This window comes from Lytechinus variegatus, chromosome 10, assembly GCF_018143015.1.
Source record: "Lytechinus variegatus isolate NC3 chromosome 10, Lvar_3.0, whole genome shotgun sequence".
Lineage (NCBI taxonomy): Eukaryota > Metazoa > Echinodermata > Echinoidea > Temnopleuroida > Toxopneustidae > Lytechinus > Lytechinus variegatus.
The window spans coordinates 30,667,921-30,690,499 of NC_054749.1; the positions used below are offsets into that span (position 1 = coordinate 30,667,921).

General features: G+C 36.3%; 1 protein-coding gene across 4 annotated transcripts in view; it reads right to left on the reverse strand.

The window, feature by feature from the left end:
* Positions 1-18,376, reverse strand: part of LOC121422292 (deleted in malignant brain tumors 1 protein-like) — a 28,496-nt gene extending 10,120 nt beyond the window's left edge. Inside the window, exons 1-7 of one of the 4 annotated variants that reach the window (XM_041617233.1) lie at positions 18,229-18,376; positions 4,592-4,696; positions 3,731-4,063; positions 3,188-3,363; positions 2,509-2,710; positions 1,681-1,998; positions 82-399 (exon numbers count right to left, since the gene is read on the reverse strand). In XM_041617233.1, the coding sequence (XP_041473167.1) occupies positions 82-399; positions 1,681-1,998; positions 2,509-2,710; positions 3,188-3,363; positions 3,731-4,063; positions 4,592-4,688 (1,444 nt within the window). In that variant the 5' untranslated portion in view covers positions 4,689-4,696; positions 18,229-18,376. Of the gene's footprint in view, positions 1-81; positions 400-1,680; positions 1,999-2,508; positions 2,711-3,187; positions 3,364-3,730; positions 4,064-4,591; positions 4,697-18,102 lie in introns of all 4 variants that reach the window. The other 3 variants (XM_041617232.1, XM_041617235.1, XM_041617234.1) reach the window with 3 other exon arrangements.
* Positions 18,377-22,579: the final 4,203 nt, after the last annotated feature.

Consider the following 22,579-nt stretch of genomic DNA (forward strand, 5'->3'; position numbering starts at 1 on the left):
GTTCTCTGTGGAATGGGGTTTAACTTGCGACGAAAAGTTTGAAAAAGGACAAAACATCTTTAATGAAGGATGTGTACTCACTTTTTGGAGCGCATACGACACCGGCGTCCTCATTATGAGAGCAGCTCGTTTGGTTGTTATATTCACAATCAAAGATTGTTTCCTCGTCACCCGCACACTGAACATCGTCCATGTGGATTGGTCCAAAGCCCCTGCCGAAACTGGCGTACTTCCTCGCCTCGACCGCCCGGCCGAGCCCGAGCTGACTACAGACTACCGTTGCATCATCCATGTCCCAGTAATCATCGCACACTGTACCCCACGTGTTGTTCACATTTACCTCCACGCGACCTTCGAATATGTTGTTGCCGCCGACCAAACGAAGTCCCATTGATGAATCTAAGACAGACAGAGTTGGGCATTTGTAAATAATTTATCACAGTTTGTACATTTTTTTAGTATAAACAAGTGTATAATATTTGGGAAAAAATGACACAAGTGCATTATAAATGTTTTTACAAAATTGTGTTTGTGTTGACTCTGAAAGAATCAAGCCCAGCTAATGAATACTCTGCTTATTATTTTAAGGCAAAAGCTATAACATGTATAACGAACCATCCTCAAATATCACAGCTACATTATCATGATCGCCATTCTTCGCTTGACGATCTATAAAGTTGCAGATACACAATTCTTCATTGCTTAATCCAGGAAGCTCATTCTCACTGCCTTTTAAGAATTTTCAGTATCTAGACATTTATCATTGACTTTAGAAGATAGTGAATATATCTGATGCTGATCAGAGTAGTCGCGGACCGCCAATTTGTGTGTCCTTGGGACCGTTTCATCAACATTTTTGTCTGAAAAGTTGTCAGGGGCCCGTTGCAGAAAGAGTTGCAATCAATCGCAACTCTAAAAATCATGCGAAACTTTATTTTCAACCAATCAACAGCGCGCATTTGTGACTTGCGATTGATTTTTTGGCTTGCGTTTAAACGCAACTCTTTCTGCAACGGGCTCCAGATCTGACATCTTTCCTTGATTATGATTGGCTGAGAGGCACTGTCCCTATGGTAACTGTCGGATAAAATGGGACTTGTCGGATAAAACGTCCGACAAGTCCTTTCATGAAACGCTCCCCTGCATTATATTCGAAGCGCCATTTCTGTATTATTTTTTGTATGCCCAAAGCCAGAATGCGAAGTGAAGCAGGAAATGTTGCAGCTCTTTGGCAATGTTAGGGTGTTTTTGATTCACAAGAAGAGCTTCTATAAATTCATGAACCACAGTGACAATACACTCGATCATTTCCTTCTGTACATGCGAAAATCGCTACCGAACTCCATATCCCCTTTTCCATGACATCATGGAAAATATCGTGCAAGGTTACTAGGTTAATTATTGGATATCAATGCTTAGTGTGAATGTAATATTTCTTTTGTGTGTGTCTGGTCAAAGACTGCAATTGTTGCATTGGACATATATGGCACATACTCAATTTGTTTAGATTGTTCTCCCACCAGTCGCCAGTTAATTGCTGTAAAGATCCAACCGTAAAATTGTAAACATGGTAATGCCGCTAGTTTTTAAATTCCAATGCAGTCATGACATAGGACATACACAGACGTAAATGAACATTTGTCGACTAATGGGTCGACAGGACTACAATAGTTAACATACCTGCATACGAGCAGACGACACCAACATCATTATCGCTTGTACATTGTGGGTCTCCTTCTGGTACAAGTTCTGATGCGCACTGGTAGATCAGCTGAAAATTGGAGTTGCAATTGACATTCTTGACCACAGCCGAGCTCGTAGCAGTGCCGTACCGATCGTTGCCCAAAGACATGCTAAGGCTTTCTCCATATCCCATTTGATTACAGATAATGCTCGCATCGATGTCATCGAAGCCCACTCCGCAGATCGTCCGCCATTCTTCTCCAACCTTGATCTCCACCCTCCCTTCAGAATGATTGCTTCCACCAGCTAGGCGAGCTGTATATCACCGAGAGAAATAGCTTTATATAATGAACCAGTTTGATGTAATTAACGACTCACTGAACAAAAAATAATGATTATTGTACCTGATAATCAGTTTGTATATTCATGTTAAACTAAAGGCAGCGAAAAAATAAGCGGGTTACGTATCATTACCATGAAAACTTTAATTCAAACTTATTCAACCTAGAAAGACTTTTTTGCCACTACATTATTGCAGCCCCCGTGCAGCCCCCATTTTCACCATCCAGGACCCTTTGACAAGAGTGAAATAATATGGTCATTTCTTCAAGCTTGTCGCGTCCCTTTTTTTTCTTTTTAATTGTCCCTTTTCTATGCTTCTATATGTATATATACATTGATTATATTTTATCATTTAATGATCTTTCTTAAAGATTTCATGATTACGTTCATCAGCAATTTTATCATTGATTGCCCCCCCCCCCCCTCCCCTCCTCTTTCCCCACCCCATCATTAATACCACGAAAGCGTTATTAATTATCTTACATTCTGGCACACATATAACACCAGCATCCTCGGAGTGCCGACAGTTGTGAACGCCGATGCCACGGTTCACACAATCGAGTATTGATGTTTCACTGCCATAGCAACGGGTATCATCCATGTGAATTGGTCCGGTACCCTGGCCGAAACGGGCGTTGGTGGTAGCAGCAAAAACTTCTTTAAAGCCGAGTTGACGACAGACAATCTATACAAATGGCAGAGTTGTTCAAGTGTTAAACTTTGTTTACATGTTTGGTTGATAAATTTTAAATTACAGCGAAAAGTGTATTTAGTGGATGTACTACCTCAAGTGACACGGGAACATTTTGAGCAGACAAAGATTTGGAAGTCGAACCATTGTGAACACACAATAGCTCGCTGCCAAAGCTTTGACTGGCCAAGGGTCTTGGGCAATTGCACATTCACGTCATTCACTCCAACAAAATTAAAGTACAATTAAACATCATATCATCACTCTCGGTACAGGTAAAGCAGCTCCTCTGGATCTAGCCGTTATCTCAAAGGTATATTTTGATACTATCCATTTATAATACACAGTCAATGAGAGTCAACGCATTGTGTTAATTAGCTAGCTTTGATATTTTGACAATTAAGATTGATGATCAATTGCATTTTTTCTTCTCTCTGAGTGGTCTTCTTGCATCTAGAATTGAATACTAACCCGAGCATCTGTAGTGTCCCAACTATCATCACATATCGTTCCCCATTGGTTATTAAGATAGACTTCCACTCTTCCTTGAAATGGGCTGTTCCCTCCAACCAGTCGAACTGGTGTCATTACTGATGGAACGGTCGTAGGGGCGGTGGTAGTCGTCGTCGTCGTGCCCGAAGAATCTACTTGCAAAATAAAACACCATCACGTTAGTTATTGAAGGCAACGTAATTCGGCGTAAGTCATTTTCATGTCAGATTTAAAGTAGACTCCTTTACTTTAGCGATATAGCTGATTTGTAATCTTGAAGTACTAAGGATTATAATTTTTTCCTATTTCGTCATTTGTTTACAAAGACTTACAACCATGTTATTGGAACTAGAATAATAACCTATACGTTTAATGCCACCAACTTGTTTGTGCACACATCTTGTACTTTATTCACATTGGCAAAACTGAATCCAAACCGACAAAACATATAATATATTACAAACGACGCTGGTATTATTGTGGGCTTAATGGACGGCATATGTCAGTATCACTGGCTGTTACCTGAATTGGGCAAGTAGCAGACAACTCCCGGATCAGCAGAGTGTTGACAATCACCCTCAGAAAATTGCCCAACCGGACAATTTTCAAGACTGGTCTCATTCCCAATACACTGGTAATTGGTGGACATGATACGCCCCGTACTCGAACCGAAGCGAGCGGTACGCGACACCGACGTCGCGTTAAGAAAGCCGAGATGACGACAGACAACCGTCCCATCACCGATGTCCCAGTATGCACCGCACAACGACATCCAGTCTGAACGGTTAGATGATCGCATTTCGACACGACCTTCATTGTTCGCGCTTCCATTGACAAGACGAATTTGGTAATTCCCTTAATGAAAATTAATAAAATATATTAATCAAAACGAAAGTAATTATTCATAGGAATTGAATGTGAATTGGTCCACAGTTAAACGTTAAATATTTATATTAACGACAATGAAAACTTATCGGTTTTATTCAACTCGTTCGTCTAGAAAAAGAACATGACGGTGCATGTATTCTAACTATTATAAGTAGTACAAGAAGAAGGGGTAGGGAAAGAGAAGAACAATATAAAAAGTAGGAACAAGATTGTGGGGAGTAAAACAAGGGAGAAAAAAACAGTTAGAAACAGTCCATATTAACACAGAACAATGATTCTCTTCATGTTTCCTCCGTTGGACCTTGCCTCGGAGTCGAGAAATATTCTTTACCACTTTAAAAAATATTGTCCGAGTTCTTTGTTTGCAAATGTAAGAAAGTTCTAGATTACAAATGGATACTAGTAGGCCGATGATGACATAACAAATAAAAGAAGAAATAAGATACAAAGTACAGAAGTATAAAGGTATTTATTTTAATGTAGGCTAATACGTACCTTGGCATTTCACTGTAACAAAGCCATGTAGACAAAATAGGACTAATAGCGAAGACGACCAGATGGATAAGGCTGATGTTGTTCTGTGAGGCATCATTTCGAATTCTGCAAATTTACGAAACACAAATATACAGTATATGAATGAATGGCGTCAATTTCAGCTTCCTGGAGGAGTGGATTGTAATTTGCTGACCCTAGAATGAGAAACAATGATACTACCATACAGTTACATCAACGGAGCCACCTTCCGATCACTGTGGAAGATAATATGAGAGAAAGAAGAAAATGCCTGCATTACAGGCCTACAGTTCGTTGTCATAAAACACTTTCTGAATGTTTGTTCAGCCTTCAATACTTTCCACGGTTTGTGATGGGCAAAATGTCATCATAGTGATGTAAAATGATATTGCTAGTAATTGAAACACAAGAATTATAAAAACTGATTTCTTTTTCCAATCTCCCTCATTCACTTTTTCTCATATCTTTATTCCCCTTTTTTTTTGGATTACTTCAAAGTGCCCTCTCCAGTTACACAGCTCCTAAGATGGGAGTATCCCGACGTAAATGTGATAATACGAAGTGAGTCCCATGGATTCGACATACCATAATGATAACGGTATTAAGAAATGTTTGATCCTGTAATGTTCTTTTTAAAGATATGAATCATTAAAAAATATTGATGAGTAGCAAAAGCGAATATAGACAATGTTCAATTGATCGAACTTCGAACGTTGACATGGTTGAGTAAAATGTCCTTAAATCTTTGAGCAAAAAGGAAATAATTTCATCTTATGTATACAAGAATTCACCAAGAAAAACAATATCATTTCATTTCATGTATTTAATCTTCTATTCGGAAAAGCCATGTACATGTAAATTATACAAACATACGGAATACATGAGCTTCGTTGAAGAAATACAACACGGAAGATTGGCAATATCAAAATAGTGACAGAAAAGAAATCAAACAGGTGCAGGTGCAGACAACTCTCTTGTTAATATATACCACATCATTTTCATACAAAATATAATGATTATCGAATAACTACAAGACAGAAAGATTAGTCAGCTCCTTCTGAACAAATCATGTTTATTATCATTCCGCAATATTTGAACAGGGTTTTTTTTTTCATTGTAAGTTTTAAAGATAAGAATATACATGTCATTTTTTTAAGACGCCAGGCAAGTCATTGCAGATATTGGACTAAGAACTAATATGGATCAACGAATTGAAATTTTCTATTTCAATTTCTTGATACAAAGCTATTTTGGAATTATAACAGATAATCTCATTACAATCTATTTCCAAACCAAAGGTCATGATATAGCGCCTTTTCCTTTCAGTGGCAAAACGCTGATAACAATATCAAGACGACTTTCATACATGTCATTAAGTTTGAATATTGTGTATATACACTATATATATATATATATATATATAGATATGTGTGTGTGTGTGTGTGTGTGTGTGTGTGTAAAGCTTTACATGTACAACAGCTTTTGGCAACTCTTTTTTATTTAAATATTGTAAAGAAATGGATGAAGAGAACAATGGTAGGCGTAGCTTAAATCAAGGTTCCCCAGAGCTATCTACCCTATCTACTTAGAGGCTCGCCCTAACTATTAACCCGTCTCTGTGGTCTAGTGGTTAAGGCACCGGCGTTCAAAGCTGGGGGCCCGGGTTCGATTCCCGGCAGAGACATTTTTTCGGCATCACCAATTTTTCCAAAGGTTAGATAGCTCTGGGGAACCTTGATTTAAGCTACGCCTACCATTGTTCTCTTCATCCATTTCTTTACAATATTTAAATAAAAAAAGAGTTGCCAAAAGCTGTTGTACATGTAAAGCTTTACACATTTGTATTTCTTCTCCCATACGTGTACTGTATCAAAGCAATAGCTTCGATCCAACTGAGGCATGGCGGCTTGTCATTGTTCAAAACTCACCTTCACCCAACAAAGGAAAATATAATTGGTATAGTGTCGAAAATCTGTCTATCTGACGGTCAATCGGATCTGGCTCGCCCTAACCATTAACCCGTCTCTGTGGTCTAGTGGTTAAGGCACCGGCGTTCAAAGCTGGGGGCCCGGGTTCGATTCCCGGCAGAGACATTTTTTCGGCATCACCAATTTTTCCAAAGGGTAGATAGCTCTGGGGAACCTTGATTTAAGCTACGCCTACCATTGTTCTCTTCATCCATTTCTTTACAATATACATATATATATATATATATATATATATATATATACGTATATATATATATATATATATATATATATATATATATTCATAAATATTAGAGAGATTGTTGTATCCTAGTTTGAAAAGGGTAATCGGTTTAACCAGTTCGGCGCCAGGGTCATAAAAACACACTATAAAAGGTGACGGCATATTGTTTTCAATTGAATAACAAGTGTTATATAGGATTACGCAACCCAGACCTTGCTTTTATACTTTCCTTTCTCCATCCTTTCCTTGTCTTCATTATAACCATCTTTTTTTCTCTATTACTCAATCGGTAATGAGGTACAGACCACACCCTGTATGCCCCTGCGCCATTTCTGCACGTTTATTATTTCAATGGCATTAGTCATACGCCATCCCTACAAGATTTCAAAACCTTATAATGCATTTAAGGGTAATAGAAAAGAAATCCACTGGTGCACGAAATCAATCACAATATTTAGTATTCACTCGGAACATATAAAAACATCTGATTGGTTTTCAATCCCACCGAATTCCTACTAATTCCGCCTCTAGTTTATGTCGAGGAATTTTCTGAGATCTATCAGAAAAAAAATGGAAACGACAATATTTAAAAAAAAATGAAAAATATAACATACAGTAGGTTTGATATTATGCCGACATATTCATAGAGAATGTATTATGTGTAAAACTTGATTCCAATATGACTATAATTTTCCCGTTTTTTGATTTGTGCCCTCCTTGTTGGAACTTCCTGCGACATAAGTTATACAGTACATACAAATATATACAGAGCGTCCCAAAAATTATACACTTTTGAATGGCTGCCAAATAAAAAATATATCACTTTGGGAGAAAACACTTGTTAATATGGAAGCCAATAAAGTCAACTGTCAAATGGCACCAAAAAGTTTAAAAACTGTTCATGCTTGAGCGAGCACTGGCCACTGAAACAAAGGGTATGAAAATTAGGCTGGGCTGGAATTAGCCTTCCAATTTCTGTCAGTTTTTGAGAGGCAAATCCTTTGGAACTTGCAAAGTTAAGGCCGTTGTGATAAATTAATGTTCAACCGTGACCAGTTTTGGTTGTTTAAGCAAGTTTCATAAATTATTGAATTTAACTTTATTGCACGAATGAATACAAATAACACTTTTTGGGCAGCATATCAACATTATCATGTAGATCTCAGCAATGTGTCAATGGGAGTCGGGAGAATAAGGGGTGAAATAGGATGATGTTGATATGCTGCCCAAAAAGTGTAATTTGTATTCACTCGTGCAACAAACTTAAATTAAATAATTTATGAAACTTGCTTAAACAACCAAAACTGGGAGAAGTAGGCTGGAATAAGGGTCAACAAAACATTTAGCCCCCACTCAAAAAAAAGCCAACACTAAAAAAACTGTAAGGCTAAGTCCTGCCCCGTCTAGCCGAGTATCGTCTCTCAGGAGGAAAGAATGGGGGTACAGATGAAGGGAGTGGTTGTTAAATGTTCCGTTGACCTTTATCCCATCAACATACTTTACCTACTTACCCCCAATTCTCCTGACTCTCATGAAGACATTGCTGACATGATAAAGTCAAAATGCTGCACTGAAAATTGCACTTTATGTTCACTCATGCATTAATTTTCAATTTAATAACTCATGAAATTTTCTCAAACAACAAAATGATCACAATTGATCTTTAATTCATCACAAAACCGTCAACTTTGCAAGTTCCAAACAAAAAAACTGAAAGAATTCGGAAGGCTAATTCCAGCACAGCCTAATTTTCATACCCTTTGTTTCAGTGGGCAGTTCTCGCTCAAGCATGAAAAGTTTTCCAATTTTTTGGTGTCATTTGATAGCTCACTTTATTTGCTTTCTATATAAGTCTTTCCCGCCGAAGTGATATATTTTTCATTTGACAGCCATTTCAAAATTTATAGTTTTTTGGGGGGACGCACTGTAGTTTTTGTTAAATCATTTTGGATATGAATTACCTGGTTTCTGGCTAATTAGTAGTGTGATTTCTAAAAAAAATTTACAAGCGAAAAAAAGGGTTTTAACCAAACATTAAAAACATTAAGGGGATTTCGTCCATGAAAAAAAATGCCAAACAAAAAAAAAGTCTTCACTTTCAAAGGGGGGCACACTTCTGTTTTAACGGCATTTTTACATTAAAAAATTTAATTGTGCCTCTCAAAGGTGGGGGGCAGGCGCGTAGCCAGGGGGCGGTCGCCCCCCCCCAAAAAAAAAAAAAAAAAAACGCCCCCACAAAGAAAAAAAAAGGGGAAAGGGAGAAAAAGAAAAAGGGAAGAAGGCTATAGCTTTATTGTTTTTTTCCTTTTTTATGTCAAAAGTAAAAAAACCCAAACGAGATATTCTCTGCTCTCTTCATACAAAATTATCTCAAAATTGCTTTTTCCCTTTGTTTTTCACTTCTTTTCCCCCCTTCCCGGACATGGGAATCGCATTCTTGCCAGAAATTATAAAGTTGCGCGCTTCATGTGCTCTGTAAGTGTTTGCAGGCTTCGCGTGCACTTACCGCCCCCTGCAAAATTAAATCCTGGCTACGCCTGGATCCGCCAGGAAAATAAGGGGGTTATGTAAAATTTGGTCGCTTTACTGCATGGCAGAATTTTTTTCTAAGCCTGATCAGGACCAAGACTTTGTTGCATTTTTAACGGTTGAACATGAAAGAAATGTAACATCTCAAAGCGGCAATTTGAAGAGGCGTATGAACGCAAAAGAGAACAAGAAAATTGAGAAAGGCATAACGACAGACTGAATGATTAGATTTGTATTTTTCTTTTTTTTTTAATGTGGTTACATTCAGAAACTATATAGTTTGAAGTATGAATAACAAAAGCTTCAATGGACTTTGGGAATATCGAAAATTAGGGCTGGGTTTTGTGTATGAGTAGTTGGCAATTTTCCCATTTGACAAAAATCAAGCTCAGTATAAAGGAAACTACCTTTTATATATATATATATATAGGTCAGGTGACACTATGGGGTGTCCTGGTATAATTTTTGTCTTTGTTTACGGGGTTCATGTTCACCCTACCCCCCCCCCCCCCCGCCCGTAAGAGCCTTGCCCTCCACTGCATCCTACCTTAAAATTCATGATGCTTCCACTAATATGCCTGAACCCAGAATGCGGTAGCGGGCAGAATGTCGATATTTTTATTACAAAAATGCAACTTTGTGATAGATTTGGACATAACATTCAGAAAATAATATCATGAATTCACCCTTCTCTCTTTAACTCTCTTTCCTTTTCTCTTTTTTTTTCTTGGTCGTGAAAATGCTCCCCATCTTTACGTCAATGCAGGTAGGTCTATATACAGGTTATTTTTGGCATTGTACTTCGAGCTGAAGCTAGGAAATTCATAATTCAATTTGACGCGTCAACTTTCTTAAAGAAATTACGAGAATATTCAAAATATCAGACAAAGAAAACAAAACTTGTCCTTCTTGGTTATTATCAAAATCTTTATCTAAAATATTGCCGTTTGTCTCAAATCTGTGAGAACCTATAATATATCATGCATACAAAATTGAAATTTCACATCACAAATAGAAGGACGACACCTACTCCCCCTAAACATATATACATAGGACTATATATTTCGAAAAAAAAATACGGAAAAGTCACAAATGCCGATATATTTCATCTGATTTTTTTTATGATTTCCCCCTTTTTAAATAAGCTATTCGTTTGACTCGGGTCATTCCCAACCTAATATTACCCACCACAGAACCTAACATTTAATAAATGATCTTTTCATATTATTATATTATCATTATTATTATATGCATTAGAACACACATTCCTTCTTGTCATTTTTTTTCTTCAAAATTTTGTCGCAAGGTTTTTTTTTTTACTTTGAGAATAAGGCTCTTTCCTGTACTCAATACTCACAATACAACCGTGAAATAATCAATTTTTATATTACGTTTTCACGTATTGCTTCTTGAAACCAATGACATAAAAATCAATCCCTATTCTGTCCTCTCATAATTATTACCCATCCCTCTATGTATGAAAAAGTCATGTAATAAAATCGCTTCCACATTTGCTGGGTGATTGCGTTGTTGATATCTTTTTCTGACGAGTACCACACTATAAATCTTTAATGAAAATAATGTACCCCCCCCCTTCCCCCTCGACGGATTTACCCTGATAGTTGCTGGTATGACCAAAGTATCTTTTTTACAGTAGAGGTTAAAATTCATTGTTGAAAACAATTGAACTTATATTACCAAATTTTACTGTCAGGTACATCTCTATGGAAGAGTACAGCTCCTTATGAACGAAAACAATACTAATCGGAGCTAACAGAATAGCAAAATGTTAATTGCGGGTAGTGCTAACACTCTAAAAAAAGGTAAAATGGGAACATGCATTTGGTTGGGTAAAAAAAATTAGATTTTACGCGATGTTGCGTTGAAATTTACCCTTAAAACATACATTTTGCCCAATATGGGGTACAAAAAAAAACTCAGCAAACATGTATGTTCTCTTTCTACCCAATATTGGGTAAAGTTTTACTCAGTGTTTTGAGAGTGAAATCATTATCATTCCCTCTGTTTTGTTCAATTTACAGGTTTATATGACATTTAAAAAGATGAGTTTTTAATGACTTTATGGTTTGAGAAAAAGGTCAGTATCCACCTCGCTTTTTATACCGAAATTACGGCCACAATTGAATAATTTTGAATTAAACGCGGCAACGACAAAGACAGTTGAATTACCAAAGTCAACAAATGGTGTATTTGGACAATATGCAAGTGATTGTAGTTCCAACAACAATTCGCATTTAGTCACAATATTTGTACACAAAATGTTACAATCGCCCTTTGAGTTAATTTTACATTTTGTCGCTCTTTTATTTACCAAGGGTAGCCACTTCAGTTAGGAAACTGCTCTACCAGCGGGCCCTGCATAACATAACATGTTATTATTACCCCTCTCCAATCTAAATGCTGAGCGCCTACCAAGAAGGCAGAAGGTCCCATTTTTATAAGTCTTTGGTATGACTCGGCTGGGGATCGAACCCACGACCTCCCGTTCATGGGCGGACGCTCTGCCGCTGAGCCACCATGCCCGGTGTGAATAGGCTATAATTCATCGAATAATATCCGTCTGGGCTAAACCAAATTTTCATTCAGCAAAGTGCGAAAAGATAATGAACTAGAAATTAGACCACATGTGATATTAGACTAAATGATAGTAAGTCCAAATGAGTTAGACCAAGTTATGGTTTGATATAGTAATTAGACTAGATTGATAGTAGTTTAACCGTAATGGTGTTATACGATCTAAGAATTAGATCGCACTCTGGGTTTTGCCATGACGATCTGAGAATTGGACCATCTGCAAGCAGTAGATCAAGTGGGTTTAACCGTAATGGTGTTAAACGATCTGAGAATTAGACCATCTGCTAGTAGACCAAATGGGTTAAGCAATGATGGTGTTAGGCGATCTGGCAATTAGACCATCTGCTAGTAGACCAAATGGGTTAAGCAATGATGGTGTTCTGGCAATTAGATCATCTGCTAGATGACCAATCGGCTTTAGCCATGATGTGTTAGACGGTCTGGGCCGGAACTAGACCCTCTGATATAGAGGACCAAGTGGGTTTAGCCTTGGTGGTGTTAGACAATCTGAGAATTCGACCATCTGCTAATAGACCAAATGGGTTTAGCCATGATATGTTACACGATCTCGGAATTAGACCATTTGCTAGTAGACAAAGTGGGTTTAGCCATGATGGTGTTAGAGATCTTAGAATTAGACCATCTGCTAGTAGACCAAATGGGTTTAGCCATGATGTGTTAGACGGTCTGGGAACTAGACCATCTGCTAGTAGACCAAATGGGTTTAGCCATGATAGTAATAGACAATCTGAGAATTTGACCATCTGTGAGTAGACCAAATGGGTTTAGCCTTGATGGTGTTAGACAATCTGAAAATTAGACCATCTGCTAGAAGACCAAGTGGATACAAGCCATGCCAGCCACATTGTCGGGTCCTTAGAACGGTAACAGGAAGGAAGAACATCCTATATCAAAGTGTTAATATCACGATATTATTTAACAAACGTGATATCCATTATCACTGGACTGTCAGTGGCGTACAGAGGCCTTGAATTTAAGGGGTGAATTTCCTTTGGAGTTTTTCAAGAGAGATTTATGATGCAGGGGCGGATCCAGACTTTTCCAAGGGGGGGGGGCGAATTTCCCCGTGGAAACTTTGACAAGCCAAAAAAGGTCCTCACTTGTGTATGAACGCCATATTCCCATATGCTGCGATTTTCAAAGGGGGTAGGGGGCACACTTGTGTAAAAATGGCATATTCACTTTAGAATTGTTGATGATGGCTCTCAGGGAGGGGGAGGGGGACAAGGGCCGCCTTTTGTACCCCCTGGATCCGCCACTGAATGATGTAACTTCTGAAGAATTCCATAGTGAACATGGCGAAGTGGTTTCAAGGTACACCATGTATTCTTTAGTGGGCATGTGTGGGTATAGCTGAAAAGGACCACCAAAACTTTGACGTTTCGTGCAATCTTGTCGTCTCCATGATAAATACTCAACTTCGGAAAACGGACTAATGACATGAATGATACATACTATCAATGCATTATAACATTCACAAGAAGCTGGTATAGGGTAGGCCTATGGATTGGTATAGCGTATAGATGAATAGAGTCAAAATTGTAGAATAAATGTGGGAGCATATTATATAGTACGTACTTATAAACATATAAACTTTTAAGTGAATTTATGTCAAATAATGTGAGAGTTGTGTGTAGTTTATGAAACAATATATATATATATCTTTTACTTTTATGCGTGATAAATATTGAGAGTCAGTACAAATTTTTGTTACAATTGTGTTCATTTCAATTCTTGCACAGGTTACCCAAACTATATATATTGCAGTAAGGTATATAAGGTAATATTATTTGCATAGTATGAACAGACTTGTATGAGGATCTTTCATTTTGTAAAGTACACCTATGTATCTAGAGATATAGGCCCCTGTTCATTCCAATCTAAATTTTCTTCTACTGTGAGACAAAAATCTTTTCTTCTTTTTCTTTTTGAGAGGAATATCATCTCTCGTTAGATAAGCGAGCAAGGGAAAAAAAACTACGATACTTGCTATGTAAATTTTGCAATATTTTCGATGTACAAAAATAAATTGGAAATTCTAGTAAAATTGAAATGAAGATACCTTGAAATATAACAGGCATGCGACATAATAATTAGTGTTTCTAATTCGCACTTTCTAATTGATCATTAAGGCGCTACATATAAACAAACAAAAACATTGGAAATAATCACAATTGAAATCATCAAATGTAACCTTCATATGAGGGAAAGACATGCATGGCCTTCATTAATATGATTGTAAAAATAGGTAATATTTGACACTCGATTGGAATGTCTTAAGAGTGTTCATATTCCTTATAGTACTTGGCAGTCTATTCCACATAACTGGGACCACATAGCTAAAAGCCCGATCTCCATAATGCAATTCATTTTGTTAAAACTGAAGGGGCGGCTTCTCCAGCAAAATCCAATCAGTACGCATATGGTGTCAGATTGATAGTGATGGAGGTGATATTGAAATAGCACACAGCAAAAACTGTGGTGTTAACCGGTGTACATAGAGGACCACATCAGTTCTTTTACACCTGTGTTAAATTGGTGGTGTTAGTTTTACACCTATAGGTGTTATTACAACACCTTTGGTCGTTACATTTACACTCTTTGGTGTTATGTTCAATCTCTAGGGTGTAATTTTAACACCTCATGGTGTGGTCCTCTATTAACACCAATTGGTGTCAGTTTTAACACCACAGTTTTTACAGTGCAGTAATCATTGATTACCATGATTATTTGATGTAGGTTATCATAGCATAAAGAGGAAGCAAAGGGACAGACATTTAACCCTTATCCGCGAATTCATATAAAAACCAAAAACCACATGCAGTGTTATAGAAGAATTGTAGGTTAAATTTGGCCAACTCGGTTGCTCTGCTCAGTTGATTGTACGGATTCTTCAAACATCATTTCTCTTATTCTTTCCCCCTAAGAAAAAAATCCTGCATGCGGCCGTAATCATCACACTGAGAGTTTTTAGGTTATACATTCCATAATTTCAATGAATTATGACTGATTATGCTTTGCCTATTTCATTTACTATATATTGTTTAATATTTGTTCATCTTATGTTATTTGTAAAACATGTAAATAGAATCATATCAAATAAAAAATGCAGGTTAAACGTAAAAAATACTATACATTGTTGATACTGTTATGAAGTTCCAATATCTGGTTCTTCAGGTCTTCCCATGTACAGAGATACGATAAGATTTCAATATTATGATGGCATACAAATTAACCCTGAACTATTCGATTCATGTTTCTATAAACAATTGTGTGATCATGACATTCTATATATTACTCACTGCACGTGCACTGATAAACGTTCCCTGTTTTGTCTGGGTGTCTTCATTAACTCCTTCGGCACCACGACTTGAAATATTTACTTTATTAATAATAGTTATAATAATGATAATAATAATAATAACAATAATAATAACAATACTGATAACAATACTAATACTAATAATACTAATACTAATAATAACAATAATAATAACAATAATCTGCATCTATATAGCGCTTAACACATCGAAATGACGTCTGTAAGCGCTTTACAGATTATCATTATCCCGGTCATCTGATCCTTGCATGCCCGTATACAATAAAGCGTTTTTTCCACTCCCTGGCCCTGGGGTGCATTCCAACAAGACCAAGACTCAATTTCTAGGCATACTACATAGGCTTTCGCATCCTACCGGATACCCATTTCACCTGGGCAGAGAGTGGCAAATTGTGGATTGACGCCTTGCCAAAGGACGCTAGGCCATGGTGGGGTTTGAACACATTATCCTCTGATTACAAGGCGAGAGTCAGAACCGCTACACCACGGCGCTTCCACTTTACATGTAGTTTATTAACGTCTTTCTGTATCAGCTTTTAATTCCTAGATCGTGTATCATCAAATCTACTGTTAAATTTGATTATTTGTTCTTTTTTATTCAATCCTAGTTTACAATTTAGTTCTTTCAATCTTTTCTTTTTATTTATTTTTTACTATTTTTTGTTTCTGTTTTGCTTTCTATTTGTTTAATCGCCTATTTGCTCTTCTTTTGTTCACTGTCTCTTTCTTCTCTCTCCCTTTCCTTCTCTCTCTATCAAAGCACGTCAACCCCGCTAGGCCGACCACTAACCATGTCCGCCCTCTTTATTAAGAAATGCTAATTATTATTCCATATGACACGGAATCTTTCGTAATGATTTCTTCAAAGGTACATAAAATACGAAAAAGCAATAAAGAACAAAATACATTTCGCGCGTGACCATAGAATCATAATAAAATCTTAACGAATAACATTGTAACATCTAACATGGATGTAATGAATTCATGGTTTTATGTGGCCATTGTGATCTTGAATCTTGTGACCATCATCTGTTCCAGAACTTTCAGTTTCATTTAGTGAATTATCATCCTTTGTTCTCCTTAATAAGCACAATAAGCAAGCTTTAATTACTTGCCCCAACTCTAATTTAAAGGATGGTAATGACCCCCTCGTATCCGTTGCATTAAAATGTGAATTGTAATAATGATACTATAATGAGCAACATCCAGTGTTTCTGAGCGATGCATACTTTTATATCGACTTCAGCACGGCTACCCTGCTGCATCGGGTGCTCGGGCATTCAAGAAAGTCCTTCCTGTCAGGTATCCATTATTTTTTTACACCTTGGGGCCCCCAATGGGGGCCGTTTCATAAATAAAAGCTGTTCGTAAGTTAAGAGCGACTTTAAGAACGAGTGGTGATCCTTTATGTGGTAAATGATGTGCATCATTTATTGTACGTTGGTGATTATCTTAGCGCGTAAGAAAGGTTCACCAGTCGTTTTTAAAGCAGCACTTAACACCCACCTGGGTAAAGAGTTGCAAATGTAGAGAAAAGCCTGCATGGACGCGAGTGCTGCGTTGGAATTTGATCCCCGGACCTTGTATGGTTCAAAGTCCGGGGACCTATTTACAGAGACAAACAAAGTGGTTTGGACACTTTCTTCATTGACGCCTAATTGGGCAAAAACTGTGAGCTTCGCTGAGTTTTTGAGACCGTCCATTCTTGTGGAAAATCAATTTTTGTGAGCGCGCAATTAGTGGTAAAATATCGATGAATTTCAATTAAATGATTTACAGGATATCTCAAAATAAAATTGTTTTCACTTCCAAAAATGACGAATCTATGTTAATCTATGTTTCTACTAAAATATCAAGACACCCGGATAAGAAAGGATATTTGAATAAAATCAGTGATCGATGTTTTACCGCAGCCCCCCCCCCCCCTCCATACCACTTTGGTGAAAACTTTGTAGGCCTGCAGAGATCCCCCCCCCCTCCCAAAAAGGCCTTGACGAGACAGGGGAATGCACATATGAGAACAGAAATAAAAATTGCGAATTCATCATTACAATCATTTTATGACGGGAAAAGCACTGCAGTATGCTTAAGGCCATCGCACACCTGACGAATAGTCCACGATCCGATTTTGGAACAAATCGCGTTTCGATTATTTTCTAAAAATGTGAATGATTAGTATGTTTCTTATTTCAGGTTCATATTAACTTTAAAAAATACCTATATAATTTGGGAGTATTGCAGGCCTTATGATTTTGGAGTAAAAGCCAAATTAGTTTCAAATCGTAGCCAATCGTACGATTACTGTGACTTCATTACGAATAGATATTAAATTTGCTTTTATTCTAATAAGGATGATAGCATAGGCACAGATTTGAACATAGGAATTCGAAGAATAATAAAAAAAAGAAAGAATATCTTCGATATTCCATGTTTCAATATGATAATAAAATTCTACTACGTTTCATTCCAAAATCAGACCGTAGAGCAATCGAAAGGTGTGTGGTTGCCTCAACCCGAAGACTAAAAAGTTTGTGTGCGACAATATTTCAACAAGTCAAATTACACGAAAAGAAATGTATTATATCAGTGAATGTTTAGCAAACAGCTGCAATACAAAACTGGTACAAGTCGAAGGGCAGATTATCAGTACCAGTACACAATCAACGATACACCTCAGAATTACCTGGGAAAAGAATCCACTCTTCTGCGTAATATATAGTTGAACAAAAAAAGCCCACGATTATTAAGAAAATTATTCGACATCTATCATTAATTTGAAAGCGTCAAATTCACTTACCGCCACATGCAGTTATGTATCCCAGAAACTTTTCGTAATTTCGTTCTTATGCAACTAACAAATGAAGAAAAAGAACAGTGTTTGGTGGTGGTGCAACCTTGTCTTTAGAGATGTAAAGTGCTCTACCTGCTAATTCCCGTGTAGTTTGTGATCGGTGTAGATGAGCTTGTATACCAGTATAGGAGGACACGGAAGTTTATGTTCCGGTGATTTGTGTAAGCTTAGAATCCACTTGAGTATTAAACAAGTTCCAGAATACGTATCAGAGCATTGATTATATATTTATTTCGTCAATGGTGTTACAATGCACTGTGATAGAAATGCGGGGGGTGTAGTTACATCATTCATCAAAATGTAGTATACCTTATTTTAAGCCTAAGCATGGATTTAAATATATCGGGTCGAAATGTTTAGTTTTAATGTACCAGCACATATTTTTAAGCCTGCTAGGTCATAAAATCTTGAATATTATCTTCTTCATTTAATTATTTCAGCTTTATATTACTCTTTCTTTGGTAAATCTTTTATCATGGCGTTTATTTTGCGTATATCTAGATATGTGACCATATATATAACAAATCTCTCTCTCCTTTTCTCTTTATATTTCCCACCCCTCCTTCCCCAAGGTGACGACTATACTGAAACCTACAGACAAAATATTTTTCTAGTAGAAATCGCCATCCTGTAACATCATCAGCAGCAATAGCAGCACCAGCGACTTCATCCTGCTCCTTCTCGCCTCTCTCCAACTTTCTGATCCTTATCGCCGGCGTATCTGAAAAAAAACTCGTCAGAATGGGCAAACAATCGAAAAGAGATTCTAAATCATTAGGCACCCATATCCTGAGTGATACCCCGCCCCCCCCCCTAAAAAACAACAACAGGGAATCGCCTATATTTGAACTTCTAAGAAGTTTTATATTTTGGAAGCTAAAGCCATAATTTTCTTTTAAAAGTTGTAATTCATACTTCAAAAAAGTTTTTTTATATAATCTTCCTGTTTTTTTAACTAAAAAAGAAAGAAGGTAGGGCCTATATATACAGGCCCAAGTACAAAACACACATGGAGTCAGGGGGTGACTTTCATTTGGTTTAAAGATTACTTTAGCAATAGACGCCATAATGTTTCTTTCAAATAAAAAAAAATCCAATATTTGTACCGAGAAATGTGGAGTACTGCAAGGATTGATTTTAGGTCCCTTGTTATTTTTTTATATACCAGTATATGAATGATATTGTGAATACATCTAAATAATTAACATATGTTTTTTTTTGCAGACGATACAAATGTATGTTATTCACACAAACACTTGATACTTGCCCCAATTTATCAATGTGGTTTAAAGCTAATAAACCCTCCCTAAATATAAGAAAAAGCAAATACAATTTGTATGCATTTAAACACTTTCAAACTAAACAAAATTTCTCTCTATATACGTAGATGACATACCTATCATTAAAAAACACAAGAAACCAAATTCGTAGGTGTATGGACTGACTCAAATCTAAATTGGAACAGTCACACTCACAATATTTACATATTGGCATCCAGATGGATAAGGATTTTTATGTAGATTAAAAGTTTATCTCTCAAAAAAAAAACTTGGTATTTATAATTTATAATTCATTCGTGTTATCCTACTTTTCTTACTGCAACAAAGTTTGGGGGTTCAAGGTGAGAATAAAAAAAGATATTTCATCTTCAAAAGAAAGCATCTGTACACATTCACAACTTAAAGACACTGAAAGTTTACGATATTAACACTTATCAAAGAGCCATAATTATGTATAAATTTGCAGGCAATTCTATTTCAATTCCATTTCTGAATCTTTTCGTATACAAGAAAAGATAGGCCTATATTCATGCATATCCGACAGGACATTCAAAAGATCTCCACCAAATCAACCCTAGAAAAATACTTGTTCATAAGACGATATACGCCACCATGACCCAGATATTTCGAATGCCTTACCACATAATATCAAAAAGTCTGCATCTATATTTTCATTTACAGCTTTGATGAAAAAGTTTCTTATTTCTAATTATACATAATTCTATCACCTGCACTCGCTCACAGTCATGTACGATCTTGCACTTATTTTGTACCATAATCAATTTTATATTTCTACCAACGAGTTTCCAATTGTATTTTGCATTTATATCTTGAAATCATTTTGTCAAAATATATTTCATGATGGATTTGATGTAACCCTCTCTCCTAGCTGCTTTTGCTTCAAGCAGTTTTGTGCTTATAACAGCTAGCCCCTGTATTTCATGCAACTAACTATATCAATATATAATTCAGCTATCAGTCTTTGTCAGAATTATTAATTTCTTCGATTACCACATTTAAGATGTATTCATTTATATGTATCCTTGTTATTACGTAAACATGTTAATTTATTATTGATTTATGAATAAAGTGCAGAAACTTCTGCAAAAAAATAAAACATAACGAGATGTTTCAAAATCATTTTTTGTTTGTGCACCAAAAGTTATTTTTTTACCTAAATATTTCCATTTCCTTGTAAAAAGCCCTAATAAACAAACAAAAATACACGAAATGAACTATTAATATGCCAACCACAACTCGCAAAGCGGAAATAGAGATAGTATAGGTGCGGAAAAAGCATGAACTGTAAGCAACGGCCCTGAACTAGTGAAAATATATTTTACAGAGTAAATCAAAATGTAATGGTTATAAAAGTACAGTCTCGTCTGCTACTTCCCTCTACCTCTGTATTTCCACGACCTTTATTTTCGTTAAACTTGACAAAATATTTGGATGCCGTTTGGCAAATCGAAAACGCATGGTCCGCAACCTGAGATGATATAACACTTAGGAATTATTTTCGTAAGCGAAATCACGTTGCGATGATAAAAACGGAAATTTTCCCATCCATACGTGTATTCTTACAATTATATATGTGGATTTATATTTTTTAAATGTATCTCTAAAAAATCAATGGTAAATCATAATTCAAGAATTCTGGTTAAGAGAAACCAAAACCCAGTAAGACAACCATTCTTATTTGAAAGAGTAAAATAAGAAGAATACTTCAAAACAAGTTTCATCAAAATCGGTTGTGAATTAAGCAAGTTATGGACGTTTAGAAGGTCCTGTTGCACTTTCTATGGGGATCCTCAAATTGGCAATATTGCTTCAAAATGGCTGATTTTATGGACAACTCTTCATTTGTTTTTTATACAATTTTTCAGATTTTCCATATTATCTTTAAAATTGCATATTTCCTATTCTGAGCATAACATATGTCATGGGAAAATATAATTCACATCACATATATCAAAGACAGGAGGAGATGATGTGAAATATGTAAAATAAAAAATAAAGGGTGAAATCTGAAAATTTGTGTACAAAAAAAATGAAGGACAATTCGAGGATCTCCATAGAAAGCACAAGACTTTTTAAACGTCAATAACTTGCCTATTTCATAACCGAAAAATTGCTTTACATTGTTCCTCTTGTTTTATTCTTTCCAATAAGATTGCTTCTCTTCTTGTGTTTTGGTTTCCTTTAATGGCTTTGAATTCGAAACGTTTTCCTCTTCTTTGAGAATTTAATCAAAATTTATTAACAGTCAAAAAAGCAAAAACTAAACTTTTTGGTGATAGGTCCTTTTCAAGCTCTGCCCCCAATTTCTAGGAACACTCTTCCAACTTCCCTCCGTTGTATCCCAAATAACACATCGTTTCGATCCGATTTAAAGACGTACCTCATCAAGAAAACATATTCAACATAACCCCATTTACAGTGCCCTTGATATTTTTTTTTATTTTTAGTTATATGATTTCTAATTTCACTTTTGTTTAACACATACTACAGTAAGATTAGTAATACTATAGTGCTGCTACTTCTACTGCTACCATTTACATTACTACACTGTAAAAAATGATTGGGCAAAATTTTAACCAGCACGAGGGTAATTATGTATCCAACCAATTTGGGGCAGTATTTTACCGATTGCGGGAAGCATATTGTCCAGTAAAGTTAAAAAATAAGCAGAAATTACTTTAGAATGAGCAAAATTTTCATCACACTGGATAAATAAAAATGCCCAAAAGAAATGCCCAATGTTGGTTGGATACATAATTACCATCATGGAGCATTTTTACCCAATATTTTTAAGAGTGTAATGCAATGAACACCATTGTATATTAGAAGCAGTAGTGGTGTATAGGCCTATATAAATACTACTGATTCTGTAGCTAAATTAATAAATATTGTATTCAGTTCTCAATAGGTTCGTTTGATGAAGTCAGAAATATCGACCGGTGTCCCTTAAGTTTCACGGTATATGCCTATACTCTTCCTTATTGCACTAGACTATATCCCCTCTTCATGATAATGAATCGGATTTGAATTGAAATGAGTCACCAAAGGAAGGAATCTCTGCACAAAGTTTATGAACAGCAAAGGGCCTACACTTCTACCAATTCCATAATCGTTATTGTTTT